This window comes from Caretta caretta, chromosome 3 (assembly GCF_965140235.1).
Source record: "Caretta caretta isolate rCarCar2 chromosome 3, rCarCar1.hap1, whole genome shotgun sequence".
Lineage (NCBI taxonomy): Eukaryota > Metazoa > Chordata > Testudines > Cheloniidae > Caretta > Caretta caretta.
Genome location: NC_134208.1, coordinates 136,273,400 through 136,292,168, shown reverse-complemented (window position 1 = coordinate 136,292,168; position 18,769 = coordinate 136,273,400). Strand labels below are relative to the sequence as shown.

Here is an 18,769-nt window from a genome sequence, read left to right as displayed (position 1 = left end):
TTATTTTCAGTGGGGCTTAGAAGACCCTGCTGCTGTGCTAGGTGCTGTACAATCCCAAGGCAAAATAATGGTCCCTCTCCCAGGCAGCTTCTAAGCTTAGGAAACTGACACATTATGGGTAGTTCTTATTTGCCCTCTGGTTTTGGGGCCTTGGGGCTTCACAGCTGCAATGGTCCCGGCACCACCACGCGAGCTGGAAGCTTGCTTCAAAACATCCCGCAACTCCCAAACCACAGAACTGGCCGCGCTGCCTCCCGCCGCTAGGGGCGCCCCGCCCCACAGCCAAGGCGTAGCAGGGACCGACGCCTGCTTACACACAGCGAACCCCCGGCAGCGCGGCTCAACCCCGCCCCATCCCACGCAGCGACTGCACGCGAGAGGCTCGAGCGCTCTGCTGTCGACTGCGGCGCGGGTCGCGCGCACTCCGAGCCAGCTCGCGGGCCCCCAGCCCCGCCCAGAGCGCGCCACTTGACTTGGGGCGCGCATGCTCAGTCTCCCAACTGGCCGTGCCGGGTTTGTTGTTGTTGTTTTTTTTGCCCCCTTCAGCGCTACCGGTTCCGGGTCAGAGGTGAGGCTGCTTGACGCACGTGGCCGCGGGGTAGGTCGCCTCGCTTCTCTGCCTCTCAAGGCGCGTGCGGCGGGAGCTCGGTAGGGACCGGCAGAGCCATCCCCCCCCTCCCGCCAGCTCCCGGGTGCTTGGGCGGCGGGGACCCCCCATGAGGCTCGGGCAGAGCCAGCGTCCCCCACTCCCGCCCCCCTCTCGGGCCGGCAGCGCTGGGGTGTCTGGCCCCTGCTGCATGGAAACACCCCGGGTGCTTGGGCAGAGCTTGTGTTCTGGGAAATTTTTCAGCGCGCTGGGCCCGGCCGCCGGGGGGTGATGAATTGCTCTGTGTCGGGGTGGTGGCGAGTCACCGGGAACGCAGCAGTGTGAACATGCAAGAACTTGGTATGCCCCGTCCCCGCGCTACACCCGCGTGTGCCCGCTGAACGCCTTGGTACCAACTCGCCTTCAGTCAGTTGCTCTGGTATTTTATTGTCGGTAAACTCAGGCTCTGCTGAAAACTAGGGCAGAGATCAAATGCCGTTTGTTGCAGGGTTGCTTTGTTTGTGTGTGGTGAGTTTTATTTTACTTATTTTAACATTTAGGCTTTTGCCAGAGAAATATAAAAAATGACGTCCCTCGCCCACCAGCTGAAACGGCTCGCTCTCCCTCAGAATGACCCCAGCCTTTTGTCTCGAAGTGAAGCAGCATCCTTGCTGTTTGATTGCAAGGAAGCTGCCAATATTGACAGAGACACCTTCTTTGCAATAGGTAAGTGCCACGATTGAGACACTGTCAGCTTACAGAGTAACAGCCGTGTTAGTCTGTATTCGCAAAAAGAAAAGGAGTACTTGTGGCACCTTAGAGACTAACCAATTTATTTGAGCATGAGCTTTCGTGAGCTACAGCTCACTTCATCGGATGCTTAAACGCCACATTTCTGTCAGAAAATGTTATGATCTTCTGTCGTGGGTAACACTATGACTGAAAGTGATTAGAGGAAAAATTGTCCTATTTTTCTTTGTGCCTTTGAAAGCACTTCGATTTAGTTAGTTTTCTCTTTCTCTTTTATAGTCTCCCTATTTGTGTAAGTCTTTCCCACTGGAATGTAGGAGAGTAAAACTTCTTAAAATAGAAAAATGTGTTTGTAAAACCTCAGAAGTTACGAGAGAGATTCCGGGGCAAGCGTAGTACCTGAAACTACTTTTAACCTAGTTTATTAAATCGACCTCGTTTTAACATGATGATGACCTTTTAGCTTATCTCAATCTATATCTAATGTAACATAGGTATCTGTTAACTTTGAATTTAAGCACCAAGAGAATCCATGTATTTCAGTGGATCTCAAACTTTTGAACTGGTGACCCCTTTAACATAGCAAGCCTCTGAGTGCGATTTTCCCCTCCCTCTTTATAAATTAAAAACACTTTTTAATATATTTAACACCATAATAAATGCTGGGTGTAAAGCGGGGTTTGGGGTGGAGGCTGACAGCTTGCAACCCCCCCTATAATAACCTCACCACCCCCTGAGGGGTCCCAACCATCAGCTTGCGAACCCCTGATGTATTTGAACATTTGTTTCTCTCATGTCTCCCTCTGTTGGTTGGTTTCCTTGCTTTACTTGCACCCAAAGTCACTTTGCACTTAGTTTGTAGTATTTACAAGCCTGTCTACAATAATGAAATAGTTTTTTTTAAAATTTTATTATGCTGTAAAAGGAAGAACAACTCATTGGCTATATACGCTGTTCTTTGCATCATGCCTATGTATCTCATAGATCAGAAAATAATGTATTTTAGTTTAGTTCTAAAAAGTTTTTAATTTCTTATGCTTGTATTTTGGTGAAAAGTTATGCTGTACTTTTCCCCCGCCAATTTAAAAACTCTCTAAATGCAGCAAAAGCTCCGCTCCTAGACATGTTCAGTGATCGTCTGTAGAAAATTCCATTTTGGTTATTCTGCTGTGTGTTCTGTACATAGTAGACACTTAATACTTTTTACCATTGTTATAGCATTTTGCTCCTTGTAACATTCCTATAAGGCAAGAGCAATAAGTACTGATTTTACAGATGAAGAAACTGAGGCAGAGGGAGGGTATGATTTGTCCAAATTCACAGATGGAACTTTACTGTCAGAGTGGGAATTAGAATTACAGAGTTACTGGTTTCTACTCCTGTCCCCAGATCTCTAGTAAACTATGCTTGCCTGCTTGAATTGTTGTATCTATCTCTAGTGTGGCAAAATATACTTTGTGTAACAGTATGACATTACAGTTATGGGAGGGGGGAAAACATTTGACCATAATAGTTTAGTTTGCATGACTCATTCAATGAAAGTGATGTACAGGAGTGCAGTATGAAATAGCAGACTAATGTTGATGATTCTTCGATGGGTAGGAGAAGAATGTTTTGAGGTAGAGAACTTGTGTTGTGTTGTGTGTTAAACCATTTTCACCATTTTCTCTCCTAGGGTGCACTGGCCTAGAAGAGCTAATGGGGATTGATCCTTCTTTTGAGATGTTTCATTCTACTTTGTTCAGTCTCACATCAAAGGGCTTGGAACGCAGTGTTCAGACTAAAGCAGTAAATGAGCAGCTGGATGAGAATATTTCATCATTCCTGATTCATTTGTCTCCTTACTTCATGCTTAAACCAGCACAAAAGTGCTTGGAGTGGCTAATTCACAGGTAATCATATAAATCGCATGCATGTCAATAGATAAGTTTATGAGACACACACTTTTTTTTTTTTTTTTTTTGTTAGAATAGTTTGGGTGTGATTTGAACTTAGATTCCTTGAACTACAGGTTCAAATCCTGGCACAATCAACTCAGATGTTCATCTTTACTAGGCAAGATAAATTTAGTTCCTTGCAAATTAGAATATGGGTCTGTTACAAGAGAATTTAACAAGGGTCTGTATGCTCTCTGGGACTATTAAAGATTCCATGGCATTCTGTGTATGGGTTTGTCTAATTGTCCTTTACCAAAGTTTCCCAGTTCTGTGGTTGGCTCTTCTGGGACGGAGAAGCAGCTGTTACATTTTGCAGGATTTTATGAGGTGTTATACCAATAAAATAAAAACCAGCAGGATCTTATTAAAGGGGAAAAGGCAAAATGCCACATTTATTGTGTATACAGGAAGAATCATAGTAAGCGGTTAGTTATAACTGTAACATTCCATTCAATTTCATATTTGTTCACACACACACGTTCTGCAAGGTTGTTATCATAGTTACCAGCCTTAGAGTTGCTCATGCCAAGCCACTGGCCAGGTGGCCTAGACATGAGGAGGGAGCCTTGTCAGAAGCTCATCTGATGCTCCTGGAAGTTGGTTTGCAGAATCAGACCCCAAAGTTCTCCCTTTCTAGAGTCCATTTTTATAGGAATTTCTTCCTATGCCAGTCTATGGGAATTGCTTCATCATGCTGTTGCTGAATCAGTCAGCAGATGGCACAGTCCTGAAGGCTCCATGCTGTCAGATGTTATCTTGTTCTTTGGTTCTCCCATCCTTGAGGCTGTTGGGTAGATTCCAGTCTGCCCTCCGGGGGTCCTCTGGTTATTTCCACTTGACGCTTTCTTCAGCTGATGGACACTACATTCTTAGGCTGGCACCTCCCTGATCATTCAGTTATTATCCACACCAAGCATCCATCCACATACATCCTCTATCTCTCTTTTAATCACAATTGTTAACAAAGCGAGATGAATACGACAAAAGGGCGGGGAGTCTCTGGGTGCTGTTTCTGTTGTTAGAGTATTGCTTTGAGTCTCTCTGTGTCAGTAGTTTGTTGTTACAAAGAATTGCTTTGAGAACAGACTCTGTCTTAGAATGTACTAACACAATTAGCAGCTTGCAAGTTTCACACATAGAGGGAGAGAAACCGTACCAAAAACCAAGAGATCTCTTAATTAGTAATACCCTGGAATTTAAACTATGGGGAATCAAACTCATTTGTGATTTTTAATACAGAACTTCTTTAATATGATCCAACAGAGGCATTTATTTGATAACGTTCAGAATGAAAGAGGCTATGTAAAATTGATGTATTTTCAATGTAATATGTGAACTCTGTCTGGTATAGTCTAGTGTAATATATTGGTATGTGCTAAATATTTTTTAATTCCAAGGAACTGAAAAGAATGGGAGATAAAATGGACTAAATATTTTGTAATGTGCTACTGTCCTTATTTACATAAGATGTTTGCAAATATAGAAAGTGGAAAATATTTAATAATACTAAAGCATGAATGGCTGTTGCAAATGCATCCATTGGGTTGCAGAATTGCTCTGCCCTGTTATGCTGAAGCTCAAACTAGGTTATCATAATGATTCTCGCTGGCTTTAAAATCTTTGAAAATGAAATGTTTGTTTCCCTTTAACAAGAGTTGTCAATTAATCGCAGTTAACTCACGCGATTAACTCAAAAAATTAATCATGATCAAAAAAATTAATTGCGATTAATCACAGTTTTAATTGCACTGTTAATACAATACCAATTGAAATTTATTAAATATTTCTGGATTTTTTTCTACATTTTCATATACATTGTATTCTGTGTTGTAATTGAAATCAAAGTATATGTTTTTTATTACAAATATTTGCACTGTAAAAATGATAAATAGTATTTTTCAATTCACCTCATGCAAGTACTGTAGTGCAATCTCTTGTTGTGAAAGTGCAACTTACAAATGTAGACTTTTTTTGTTGCATGACTGCACTCAAAAACAAAACAATGTAAAACTTTAGAGCCTACAAGTCCACTCAGTCCTACTTCTTTTTCAGCCAATCGCTAAGATAAACACGTTTGTTTACATTTACAGGGGATAATGCTGCACTCTTCTTATTTATAATGTCACCAGAAAGTGAGAACAGGCATTTGCATGGCACTTTTCAGCTGGCATTGCAAGGTATTTACCTGCCAGATATGCTAAACAATTGTATTGGCCCTTCATGCTTCGGCCATCGTTCCAGAGGACATGCTTCCATGCTAATGACACTCGTTAATTAAATTTGTGACTGAACTCCTTGGGGAAGAATTGTATGTCTCCTGCTCTCTTTTACCCACATTCTGCCATATATTTCATGTTATAGCAGTCTCGGATTATGACCCAGCATGTGTTTGTTTTAAGAACATTTTCACAGCAGATTTCACAGAATGCAAAGAAGGTACCAATATGAGATTTCTAACTGACCCGAGATTTAAGAATCTGAAGTGCCTTCCAAAATCTTAGAGGGACAAGGTGTGGCGCATGCTTTCAGAAGTCTTAAAAGAGCAACACATTGATGCGGAAACTACAGAACCTGAACCACCAAAAAAGAAAATCATCCTTCTGCTGGTGGCATCGGACTCAGATGATGAAAATGAACATGCCTTGGTCTGCAGTGCTTTGGATTGTTATTGAGCGGAACCGTCATCAGCATGGACACATGTCCACTGAAATGGTGGTTGAAGAATGAAGGGACGTGTGAATCTTTAGCGCATCTAGTACATAAATATCTTGCAACATCGGCTACAACCGTGCTATCTGAACACCTGCTCCCACTTTCAGGTGACATTGTAAACAAGAAGTGGGCAACATTATCTCCTGCAAATGTAAACAAACTTGTTTGTCTTAGCGATTGGCTGAATAAGAAGTAGGACTGAGTGGACTTGCAGGCTCTAAAACTTTACATTGTTTTATTTTTGAATGCAGGTTTTTTGTACATTATTCTACAGTTAAGTTCAACTTTCATGATAAAGAGTGCACTACTGTACTTGTATTAGGTGAACTGAAAAATACTATTTTGTTTTTTACAGTGCAAAGATTTGTAATCAAGCATAAATATAAAGTGAGCACTGTACACTTTTTATTCTGTGTTGTAATTGAAATCAAAATATGTGAAAATATAGAAAACATCCAAATATATTTAAATAAATGGTATTCTCTTATTGTTTAATAGCGCAATTAATTGCGATTTAATTTTTTTTAATCGCTTGACAGATCTACTTTTAACTAATTAGAGTAGAAAGACAATTTCCCTGTGAGCAGGTTATTCCATAACTGCTGAGTGCAGGGTGTCTTGCTTTTTGGACTGAGCATCTGGTCCTGGATGCTGTCGGAGACAGTATACAGGTCTAGATGCACTTCATGCCTGATTCAGCATGGCATTCTATGTTTCAGGTTTTTATTTGCAACCTGTGTTGCAAGAATAGCATGTATGGACCTCGTGCTATGAAATTTCTGATTGTGTTTGCTTTTTTCCTTAGGTTTCATATCCATCTTTACAACGAGGACAGTTTGGTTGGTTGTGTCTTGCCGTACCATGAGACTAAATTGTTTGTGAGAGTTATTCAGCTGTTAAAAATTGGAGACCCAACTCATAAATGGAATTGGTTGCATCCAATTAAGGTAAAATAGCTAAAAGATACAGTTCAGAGGATGTATGAGAAATAGAACTTAGTAAGGTCCTGGTCCTGATATTGTATCTATTATCATGCACCTCCTCCCCCCAATCCCCTGTTTGCAGCTCCATGGATGTGGGTCGTGGCTACAAGATTCTGTTGCAGCATTGGGACTACAACGTCCACATGTTGTTCCTGATCTCTCTCTTTAAAGGAGAATTCATTACAGCCCTGGTTTTGGCAAAGGAAAAAATATCTGCTTTTTATTATGCAGTATGTTTGCAGTCAACTTGGAAACATATAAAATTATATGTACAACTAATTGATATAAAATTAAGGGGATGAAATGAAGTCCGGTGAGAGGAAACCATTACTTGTTTCAGTTTAAATCAGGATATCTGTGATCATTTAATATGGTTTGGAGAGATGAATGAAGTTTGTGTGTGTGTTTGATTTCACTTTAGCATATTCTAATTTTATTTATATTTTTTAAATCCCTTTTCTTTTATTTTTGTCTTGGACAGAAACCAGGAGTCCCCCTTGCTAGGGGTGCTTTGATTACACACTGCTACAAAGACCTGGGTTTCATGGATTTCATTTGCAGTCTGGTGACAAAATCTGTAAAGGTTGGTAAATTGTTCTAGTTCTGCTTTCTGTCTGTGTGTCTCTTCCCCCTCCCCCCTTATGTATTTGCATCATGGTGTGCTATTTTTGCACATTCTGAATTGTGTAGCACTAAACGTACTCAATACACAGAAGCGTCTGAAAATCTTTTTTCTTTGCGCCCACTCTGATTTACAGAGATGTTAGAACCTAATAGAAATTAGTGTAATATTGTCATTGGGAACAGTATTGAAAATTCTATGGATCAGACCATTGGTCTTTCTGCTCTGATGTGTTGCTTCTGGTGGTGGCCAATATCTGAGGCAAAATTGGAAAAATCCCAAGTGGGAGAGACAAAATGTGCGGTTGGCTAACTTCAGCACTGTATATACAGTGAGAGGTAAAGGGGAGAGGGCACTTTAGCTGGAGGAGGCTGGGGCAAAGGAGATTTGTTTCTTGGTTAATGCAGGAAATTGACTGATGGCCCAGAGTGACTCCAGAAGATTTTTACTGTAATCCTTATGGAGAAAATTGAGATGCTTTAAGTTTATTTAAAAAAAAAAGAAAAAAAGCTACCTGATTCCTGTCACGCTGTTTGAAAATAATTTTTGCGCTTGGGCACCTCTTCGTAGTTGTCATGGCTATTTTAAGTTTGTGCTTTGAAATGTTAACAATAGTTTTAAATTGTGGATGTTAGACCCATTGATCTCAAGGTGGTAGAAAGAATCATAGTTTTAAATCACTGGCCCAAAAAAACCCAAAAACCTTGTAGTAATAAAATCTTAGAAGAAAGACAGATGTAGCAGTTACATTTTCTTAAAATTTTGGAATATGCCAAGATAAGCAAAATGCAGATACAGTGGATTACGCTTATTAGCAACTTCTCAGTTCCTGACAAAGAGTTGCTGTTATTTCGAAGTTGCCAATAAACGACAAAGTAGGTTTACCGGGCTGCAGCCAGGAAAGGAAGCTCTGGGGCTTGCCGAGCATCAGCCGTAGGCATGTTTGCAGAGTTGCAGCTAGGAATGGCACATCCTAGTGCTTCCTTCCCTGGCTGCAGCCCCTCAAACCTGCCTGCAGTCAGGGCCTTTCTTTCAAAAGAGTTCAGTCAGTGGCATGCCATTGCCAGTATCCAAATCTCATTAACAATAAAGTCAATGGGCCAGGATTGGTTCCTGGTGAAATGTTGCTGTTAATCAGAAGTTGTTAATATCAGAAGTGCTATTAAGCAGAATCCTGTAGTAACAGGAACTCTTAACATGAGACCTTAAATACTTTAATTATGTTTTTGATCATCATCCTAATGCCTAAGTAACTATTTCCCCTTCATTCTAGATCTTTTCTGTACATGATGGCAGCGTCTCTCAGTTGAGGGTCCTGTTTACTTTTTACGCCTCCACCATTGTGTCTGCTCTTGGTGCTGTAGAGAAGATAACAGACACTATAGTCTCCAAACTGCTCCCTTACGTACAAAAGGTACCCAGTATTTCATTCTCTTGCATGATACAGTGTGGCTTATTTTGCCAGCTAGAATCCTGTAATTAGCTTCCAAAAGGGATTTTCTCCCTGGAATAAATTAGAAAAGAGACTAGGTAAACAAAACATAGCTCACTTTTCTGTGTTCCTGTGGCTGCTTCTGCTAACTATGAAAGATGTACAATACCTGTTTACCTCATAATCCTGCATGATGGAGTAAACCTTGACCAGTTCAGGATTGCTATTGTTGGACTGTATAAGGAGCTGTGTCCGCCTGGCTTTGATCTGATATGCTTCTTGTAATACGGCACCTCAAGGCTGAGGGAGTCTGGATAACCATAGCTAAAGCCCTCCCAACTTCATTGGCCGTGAAAAACACGTCGTGGACTGTGAAATCTGGTCTTTTGTATACTTTAGTGTACAGATTTCATGGGGTAGATCAGCCTTTCTCATTCTGGGGGTCCAGACCCAAAAGAGAGAGAGATGTGGGGAGGGAGGGGGAGGTTGCAAATTTATTGTAGGGGGAGTGTGGTATTGCCACCCTTACTTCTGTGCTGCGTTCAGAGTTGGCAGTGGCAGGAGAGCAGTGGCAGCTGGCCAGGCGCCCAGCTCTGAAGGGAGCACCCTGCCAGCAGCAGCGGAGAAGTTAGGGGGCAATACCATACCTCTCCACCCTCACTTCTGCACTGCTGCCTTCTGAGCTGGGTGGCTGGAGAGTGGTGGCTGCTGACTGTGGGCCCAGCTCTGAAGGCAGTAGCGGAGAAGTAAGGGTGGCAATACCATAACATACCATCCTTCTGCGCTGCTGCTTGTGGTGGCTCTGTTTACCCGCTTTGCTACAGTGTTAATGAGCATATGTCTTTTTTTCTCTGTCTAGATTTGAAGTTTAATTAGCTCACTAAAGCTTTAACATGATGAAAAGGGGATAATGCAATTGCATTAGTGTTGGCCAAAGAGTATCCTGTACCATTATTTAGACAGACTTTTTTTAAACTTAAACTTGGCAGAAACGCACTTTGAATTCTTTCTCTCTTGGTAGGGTTTGAAATCCTCTCTAGTGGATTACAGAGCTGCAACCTACATGATCATCTGCCAGTTGGCAATGAAAGTGACAATGGAGACCTCCTTGGTGCAGTCCTTGACATTACAGATCAGCAAGAATTTGACCAAAACACCTTCTCTAGCCAGAGAAGGATTGGCCTGCCTGCTCGTTCTTCTTCAGAACCAAAAGGGAGAGGGTCTTGGGAAAAAGTAAGTATACATGAGTTGACAGATTCCCTCTTAATAGTTGAGTCCTAAATATCATTAGTTTCCATCTTTAAAAGGATTCTGTCATTACCATAGGGTGGTCACAGCACTATAGTTAAGGCTGAGACTACCATACTGTTTGACAGTCAATATTTCAAAGTGCTCTAAAATCCACCTGCGTAATCAAGATTGTTTTGAAGATTTCTGTGTCTCGTCAGGGGTAGAGTTAGTGGTACAAGTTTGAGGTCTTTTTGTCCAGGTGTTCCTCAGATATAGCTCCTCCCCAGAAATAAGCTGCTTGTAATATTCAGGTATCAATCGCAAAAGCATGAGGAGATTAGCTTGAAAACTGGCATGCCACAAGAGAGGCTAGGGTAGAGTCCATAGTGCACATTTGGGGTAACTTGGTCAGTGGTTTTCTGAGTTACAGCCCCCCTAAAATGAGCTGCTTATAATATCAGGTTCTTATTTTTTGATGCAGAGTTAGAAAGAATTTTTCTTGACATGTATAGCATGGGCTGCTCCTGGGAACGGATATTGACCAGTACTAAGAACCAGTTCAAAAATATTTCTGAAGTTACTGCACTCCGGAAGCTTTATTCTAATGCTTATTCATCTGTGAGAGCTATTGTTTCCTCAGAAACTCCTTAGAGAGTGAAACACAGAGTAATGTGTTCACATGGTGGCTTAGAGGAACAAGCACTTGAATGCCAGAGCCATTAGTTAGAATCCTCTTCTCTGGAGTTCTGCATTTGGAGTACGTTAGTGTGGTCAACCCACCTTTCCCTTGGTGTTCGGGGCCATTATGGTGCTCCTTTTGGAAGTGTTAGTGGTGTATGCAATTCTGAGGAATTTCAGCATCTACTTATCTGCCCAAGTCCTTCCCTGGGACGGTTTGGTGGGCAAGACTGTGTCCAGGATGTGAAGCCTGGGGTGGGGACAGAATGATACGGAGGAACTAGTTGCCACATTGCAGATGATAGCAGAGAGGCCAGAGCAAGAGTTCCAACCAGAAATGAATCAGTTCTCTGGTGGGATAGGTTTGCTGAACTCCTGCTGGGCACTGGGAACAGACATCCTTGGTGCTTGGCACAGGCACACAATGCTCATGCAGTATGGAAAGCTGGTAAGATGCATAATCAATGTGTGGCACAGCACCCAGGCACTGAGGCGGGGGTGAGAATATCCACTCAGATGAATGGAGCACTTTGCAGTAGCTCAGAGCTATTGTTTCAGGTCTCATTCATTACCAAAAGGGTGTCGTCCTTCCATCTGACCACATCCCATTGAGATGAGTATGCCTCTGCAATCCTTCTGCTCCCTTTCCCCTTATATCCGCCCCAGAGGCCATGCAGAACAGTCTGCCACCCTGATCAAAACTTCGGTGTGCCACCCCCTCCTCATAGGCCTCGGGTGGCAGATTTGGCCTGGCTGCCCCAGGCAGCTGCCTAGTTCACATGTAACTAGAGAGGCCTCTGCCAACCCCCTTTTCCTCCCCCCTCCCCTGAAGTGGAGTAGAGATTCTGGGGCTCCCCTCCCTTTAGCTGGTAGATGTGCTCTTTGCAGCCCACAAGTTACCACCTTCCCTTCTGCCCTTGGATCACCTGTCCTAGCCCAACTGGGCACTGGAGGGGGCGGAGCTAGTAGTTGAATGGTGGTGAGGTCTTCTAAGGAAGACCCACTCATCTCTCCCCAACACATACAAGTACCCCTCAATCTTTCCCTTTTCCCTACCACCACTACTTATAGATTCATAGATTCATAGATATTTAGGCCAGAAGGGACCATTATGATCATCTAGTCTGACCTCCTGCATAATGCAGGCCACAGAATTTCACCCACCACCCTAAAAAAGACCTCACACCTATATCTGTGCTATTGAAGTCCTCAAATTGTTCAAGAAACATGGGAAGTAGACTGCCCAAAAACAAGGCACAGTTAGGGTTGATTGGCAGTACCTTGTACCTTTGCAGAATGTGAAATGCACCAATTCTTAAACCGGTGAAAACTGGGAAATGCATCCCCTGTAACCCTTTTTATTTTTTTTATTTTTATTTTTTTCATTGAGGGTGAGCCACTTCACAATATGATGTGGACAGTTGAAAGTTCTATATAATAGAAGGTGATGGCTAAGCTATAACCCAGAGCAATATTCAGTCTTTCTTTTGGTGTTCTCCTTTGCAGGCCATTTCGTTACCTGTGTAACATTCCAGACCTGGTTACTATCCTGCATGGCATTTCAGCTGCATATGATGTCACTCCCCTTCTGCGTTACCTGCTGCCGCACCTGGTTTGCTCCATTATTGACTGCGCTACTGGTATATTAGCATGTGCCCAGTGTTTTTTCTGGGTAAACCCTTGTAGCAACTTCGCTAGATAAATCAGTTTTAATTGTTCCTGATGATAGACTACTCCAAACTGTGAGGAACTGCTCGTGGTCGTCTTTCTATGAGGCTTGTGGAATAGCTTTGTTTTTTTTAAATGCAACAGCAGATTAGTGATGTGCTAGGCACCTAGATATTCATTTGCAGTGCCCGGTGAGACTAGATCTAGTGAGAGCTAGTCTAATTTTACGAAGATCCTTGTCAAGTGCTGCACATAGAACGTCGCTTGAGAGACCATATGTAACAGTTGCCACAATTTTTACTCCAGCCATATAGTGATAATACTGAGCAGCTCGTAATATTTAATCATTGAAAGATCTATAGGAAATAAATAACCTTTATGGTCCCCATTTTACAGGTTGGGAAGGTAAGGTACAGCACATGGTTACTTGACTTGACCAAAGGCACATAGCAGGATAGTGTTACAGATGGGGTACGTTCCAGTCTCCCATTTATGTGCTTAATCTACAAGAAACTGCTGTCTCTTTTTTTTCTGTGGTTGTTGGTGTAATAAATGTAGAGAGTTTATTTTAAAACAACTGTTCATCTTGCTTTTAAAAAATGTCTAATTGTGTGTTTCTTCTTAAGAGGGGCATGAGGAATCTGAAGTGACAGATAACCAAATCTATAAGAGACATCTAGAAGCCATACTTACAAGTGTAGCACTGGAAAAGGATTTAGATCGCCTTTTGGCCTGGTGAGCTAATTTCGATTATTTTCCACAATGTATGTTAACTTCAGCTACAATAGCACCTAATTTGTGACAACATAATTAGCATTGTGTCAGAATGTCTGTTATCTTCCCAGCTTTCATGGGTTCCTGACGCGCCCTGATCCTGCAGACACATTGGTGTTTGAACTCTGGGTGTTTGACTTCACTGGGATGACTCCTTTGAGCAGAGTTAAATACATGGATAAGTCTTTGTCGACTTGGGGCCTTACAAAGAGAAATTTACTTCGGGGATGAAATTTAAACTCAGAAGAAAACCTGTATTTATAACATATGCTATGAATCACAAAAACTATTCTATTCGTCTCAATTAATAATGCTGACGATTAGTGTTGTCTTGTCTACATGTCTGTTTTATTTGTGTTTTTGTCACTTTAGTAAATTTCTTGAAGAGTTTATTTCCTATGGTGTGGAGAATGAATCTGATTCCACCAAAATGGCTGTGCTCAATAAACAACTTCTTCCTCTCATCAGACTTCTTGAAAGAAAGTAAGTTACTTTTTATTTCCTATGCATTTTGTGCAGTATGAAAGTATGGTAAGTCAACTGTGAATCAATATATTCTTCTGTTAGTAATTTGTGTTCATATGGCATTTACCTAGGGTACCTTTATCCTAATTGTGACTTCATACTTGTCACTTAGGTATGCTGAGTGATTTATGTAAGCATAATTTTGGTCTTTACAGTACATGTAATTAAAGCCAAATCTATCCTTGTACATTCCCCATCACCTTAATATCTGAGCACCTCAGTTGCTAGCCTCTCCCAGCACTCTTAAGTTATACTGAGCCTTTTCTGTTAATCATTTATACTAGTGGTTCTTTATATTATTGACCAGCTTTATGAAAACACCATCAGATTAATACCCTTTGAAGAATTACTTGTAAGTGGATGAAGCTTTTTTTAAACAACTAACAAAATCATCCAAAGCACGGGACATGGTGGTGATGGGGGACTTCAGCTACCTAGATGTCTCTTGGAAAAAAAATTATTATTACCATAATAATACCTTGAGTATTGCTCATTGCATTCACTGACAGTGCTATTTTAAAGGTGAAATTGTAAAAGGAAGATCTGCCTATTTTAGCTATGTATTTTTTATCCCAGCTGCATCTAAAATGATAGTACCATAGAGTAACAATTATATTTTTTGCTCAAACATGAAAATTCAAGAATAGTCCAGAAGGAAGACAGGTAGTCCTTAAGAAAGGAGTATGAAATAAAAAAGTTCACCAACATGAAGATCCTGCATGTTCAGACATGTTCTGTTCATCATCTTCAACGCAGCTTCCTCCTGAGAAGGAACACTTCTCATGATGTTGTTTTATTTGGGCCACCAGGCCTTGTATTTCTGTGTTGTACTGTTTGCATTTTGCACACATGCCGGTCTTACCCACAGGTAGAGGAACTTCATTTAAAATATTCCCAAACTGGATTTCTTTTATGGCCTGCTGCCATTATAGGTTTGCCCTTCTAGTGAGAGAACGGTACTGTAGATCTCAAATCAATGAAGGCTATACTCAGAAAAACCTCAAGACTTCGGGAATATGCTGCTCAAACAGTTTCACTTTTGTTTCTATTGCCTGTCCCTCCCTTCTCACATTTTCTCCAGACTTCTTCTCCTTGTCCAGATCTATTCCGCCCCCAACCATCTTCTGTTCATTGAACTTTTTGAATCTCTGCACTTTTAGAGAGAAGTAAGGGTTTGACTTTGTGTACACAAGTTTGCAGAGGGACAGTAGGGTTGAGGTCTGTTGTTTCTCATTTCTAGGTATTATTTATTTACAAACATTTTTGCTATTAATAAAGTATGTTATCTCTGGAGACACAAATCCACAGTTTGAGAACTGCAAAACTAAGCATCTCTGGTGGTATCTTCTAGACTGAGTACTGAGTCCCATTGGGTAGATAGAAAGGTTAACCTAAATAATCTATACAAAAGCCCCTGGAACCCCATAAGATTGGGTCCCTTAATCTGTGAACTTTTGGAACTCATTTACAAAACCTTTTTTAAACATTACATGAATATATTGTCTCATACTATAGAATTAGAATTTATAATCCCTATTCCATGTTGAGATAAATTATAGCTCAAAGATATCTTAATTAAAACTATCTTTAGACAGGCTTTTTCTTCAAGAAGCATTTTATCCCAAAAATCCAATTTTATTTATTTATTTTTATGTTATTTTATTTTTGAAATTAGTGATATCCATCCTGGAGAAGACTGAGAAGCGACATAACAGTTTTCAAGTACATAAAAGGTTGCTACAAGGAGGAGGGATAAAAATTGTTCATAACCTCTGAGGGTAGAACAAGATGCAGTTGTCTTATAAATTGCAGCAAGGGCAGTTTAGTTTGGCCATTAGGAAAAGTTTCCTAACTGTCAGGGTAGTTAAGCACTGGAGTGAAGTGCCATGGTAGTTTGTGGAATCTCCGTCATTGGAGATTTTAAAAAGCAGGTTAAGCAAACGGATGGTCTAGGTAATACTTAGTCATGCCTTGAGTGCAGGGGACTGGAATAGAGGATCTCTCGAGGTCCATAGAATCAGTCCTATGATTCTGTGATTCAAACAAGTGTTCCAACATTCTGTATCCTCTGCATGTATTTCTTTTGTAATTGGTGCATAACTTCTATAGTAATTCTCTGTGCAGAACCTGTTTCTCTTGGTTGTTGGCAGATATCCTAAAGCCTTAGACTTGGTACTGGAAGAGTATCTGAAAGATGTTATAAATCAGAATGAGCAAGATCTTTTCCACCAATTTATCTCTCTCTCAGTGAGTGGCAGTAAATATCAGGTAGGTAAGGACCCAATTTCTGGACCTAAATCAACTCTGGTATGGTGCCTTGAAGCCAGTAGTATTATACTGGAATGTATCTGTCGTTTCTTGTCTCTCTCTCTCTCTTTTTTTTTTTTTTTTTTTTCTTGCATTGTGACTGATTTAAGTGCCATTGTGCTTGATCAAAACTGTGATAATGTCTACAATTATCAAATGTAAAGAGCAACTTGAATAAATGGCTAGTAGCTTATATTGTGCTGCTTTGGTCATGATTTTCTGCTGTGTTGTGATAAGGTCACATGTGCCCCAGTGTTACTTTGGGACATTGTCAATGTCTTGCAAGCTGGACAGAACTGTCAAAATTAGAAAAGGTGGCAGCGGAGTGACGACCATTATTCTAATCAAGGAAGGTTGTGAAGACATTTTTCATAATGTTATCGTGTTGCTTTTTACTCATTTCAAAGGCTGATGATATTCAGTGACTAGAGGAATTTAGTGACTCCAAGCTTCTTAGCATGCTGTCTCCAAAGAGAAACAAAGCCTGGGCATATCACATACCAGTGCACAGCAAAATCATTTGTACTCCACACTTTTTTTGTCAAGAAAACATTGTGTGGTTTTGTTTTTGTTTTTTTTACATTCTTTTATAGCTAAATTTCTTCATATTCAAAGCTGGCTACCTCCAAATCAAACATGCAAACTGGTAAAGATTATGGGCCATTAAAAGCCGTGTTTCAGACACTTTAGGCCAATTCAAGAAAAACATAGCTGCATAAATAGCGCAGATTTTATAAATGGGTGGCCAACTGATGAAATCATGGTATGTAAAATTAGGACACAGGACTCCGTGTTCAAGCAACTTCAGGGTTGCTGAGATAAGCTGCGGGCATCTGGTCTATTCGAGTTACCTTCTTAGCTGCCTCTATCTGGGTTCAGTCATTCAAGTTTTCTCAGAACCCTTAGATAAATGCAGTGTGGGCGCTTCCTTACCTTGGCAGAGTGAGAATTTAGGGCTTGTTTACACATGGACAACAAGGAGTCCGGTGGCACCTTAAAGACTAACAGATTTATTTGGGTGTAAGCTTTCATGGGTAAAAAAAATCTCTTCTTCAGGTGCGTCTGAATCGCAATTAATCGCAAAGTTTAATTGATTAATTTTCAACATACATTGAGCAACTGTGCAATGTACATTTCAGTTTCTGGAAGACTCGGATACCTCTCTGGTGCTTAGCCTGAATCATCCACAGCCACGTGTCAGAGTCTTGGCTGTTCAGCATTTGAAGGAGATCATTGAAGCATCAAAGGTTGGTACCTCTGTCTCTCATTTAAAGAAGTTAAATGTCTGTCTGTCTTCAGAGGGTCTTTTTATAGAAACTTTAACTGAAGACAAGACAAACATCACACTAAAATGTGACAAATACATTATCCTTAATGTTGTTTTCAATCAGTTCGGTTGTTGTTTCTTTAAACTTGGATCCTGTCATCCAGAATCTGGGTTTAATTCCAGTTTATGAAGCTGCTTGTGGTCCCACAATGGAGTCTGATACTTCTGTTTCTTTCTTCCACTGGTATTAGCAGTTAGCATCCCCCTAACTGAGGCTTTTATTCTCCTGTACTTGAGTTCATATGTCATGAAAGTTATACTGCCAAGAAGGCTTTGGAAACTAATGTTGCTTAACTGCTTTTCCCTCTTTGTTCAGGAGGGCTTTGACAAGTCCTTCATAGAAGAAGCCATTTTTGCACGACTTATGGATGACAACGTGGAGGTTGTTATGACTGCTCTCAGTGCCTTGGAGGTAAGTCAATGTTTCCTGATAGGTCAAGTGAGATTTTAGCTATTTCTCTATATTCAGAAGCAGTCTGGAATTAATGCTTTATATTAATTGTGCCTTCCCTTCCACTGACCCCACTGGCATTGACGAGAATTTGTGTGTAGCTCTGTCCTTTTAATAGGACCAAGAAGCAAAAAGCTAGCAGACTATTCCTTACTTTACATTTTTTTTTCTCTTCTTGGAGACTACTAAACCTAGGGTACTGTGTTGATCTGGTCACTAGAACATATTTTAATCCAGAGTTCTGCTCATCCTATAAACTACTCTGTCCATTTTATGCAAATAAATAAGAGGATCCTTCAGCCCCCTCCCAGAAAAGCTCTAGGTGTTAGGAAAAGACATCTGTATCAAAGTTTTTTGGTCTTGGTAGGGATAAGCATGCATGCATTCTTTTTTTTTTTTTTTTTAAACACAGTTGATTAGGCAGGACTTTAGTAAGTATGTCTCTAATATTTCTACATCAGGCAATACTGTATGTTGTGGGAGAAGAGATCATTACATAAACTATTTTTAATTATTACATCTATTAGTATTTCTGGTAGGATTTTTCCTTGTGACAGTTGTAGAGTGGTTGATTTTAAGAAATGGTATACCAATGACAACAAAGAGAGATGAACAGAACACATGAATGATCAGAAATAAAACTTTTTGTTAGCATGTGTTGGGTTTTTTTTCTTTGCATTTAACAAATACTACATAGAGGAAAAACTTACTTCATTATGAAACATTCTGGTTGTTTCAAAATCAATGCATTTTCCATCCAGCTGTGCATTCAGACCATATTCTTCAT

The 18,769-nt window shown here is 40.7% G+C and overlaps 1 protein-coding gene across 4 annotated transcripts in view; it reads left to right on the top strand.

Annotated features, from left to right (window-relative positions):
• Positions 1 to 493: 493 nt before the first annotated feature.
• The window catches only part of HEATR1 (HEAT repeat containing 1), a 52,919-nt gene continuing 34,643 nt past the window's right edge, over positions 494 to 18,769 (top strand). Inside the window, exons 1-13 of one of the 4 annotated variants that reach the window (XM_075126916.1) lie at positions 494 to 513; positions 1,147 to 1,312; positions 3,012 to 3,228; positions 6,791 to 6,932; positions 7,450 to 7,551; positions 8,864 to 9,004; positions 10,044 to 10,255; positions 12,437 to 12,570; positions 13,225 to 13,333; positions 13,745 to 13,855; positions 16,048 to 16,165; positions 17,344 to 17,451; positions 17,848 to 17,943. In XM_075126916.1, coding sequence (XP_074983017.1) covers positions 1,171 to 1,312; positions 3,012 to 3,228; positions 6,791 to 6,932; positions 7,450 to 7,551; positions 8,864 to 9,004; positions 10,044 to 10,255; positions 12,437 to 12,570; positions 13,225 to 13,333; positions 13,745 to 13,855; positions 16,048 to 16,165; positions 17,344 to 17,451; positions 17,848 to 17,943 — 1,632 coding nt within the window. In that variant the 5' untranslated portion in view covers positions 494 to 513; positions 1,147 to 1,170. Of the gene's footprint in view, positions 649 to 1,146; positions 1,313 to 3,011; positions 3,229 to 6,790; positions 6,933 to 7,449; positions 7,552 to 8,863; positions 9,005 to 10,043; positions 10,256 to 12,436; positions 12,571 to 13,224; positions 13,334 to 13,744; positions 13,856 to 16,047; positions 16,166 to 17,343; positions 17,452 to 17,847; positions 17,944 to 18,769 lie in introns of all 4 variants that reach the window. The other 3 variants (XM_048843789.2, XM_048843792.2, XM_048843790.2) reach the window with 3 other exon arrangements.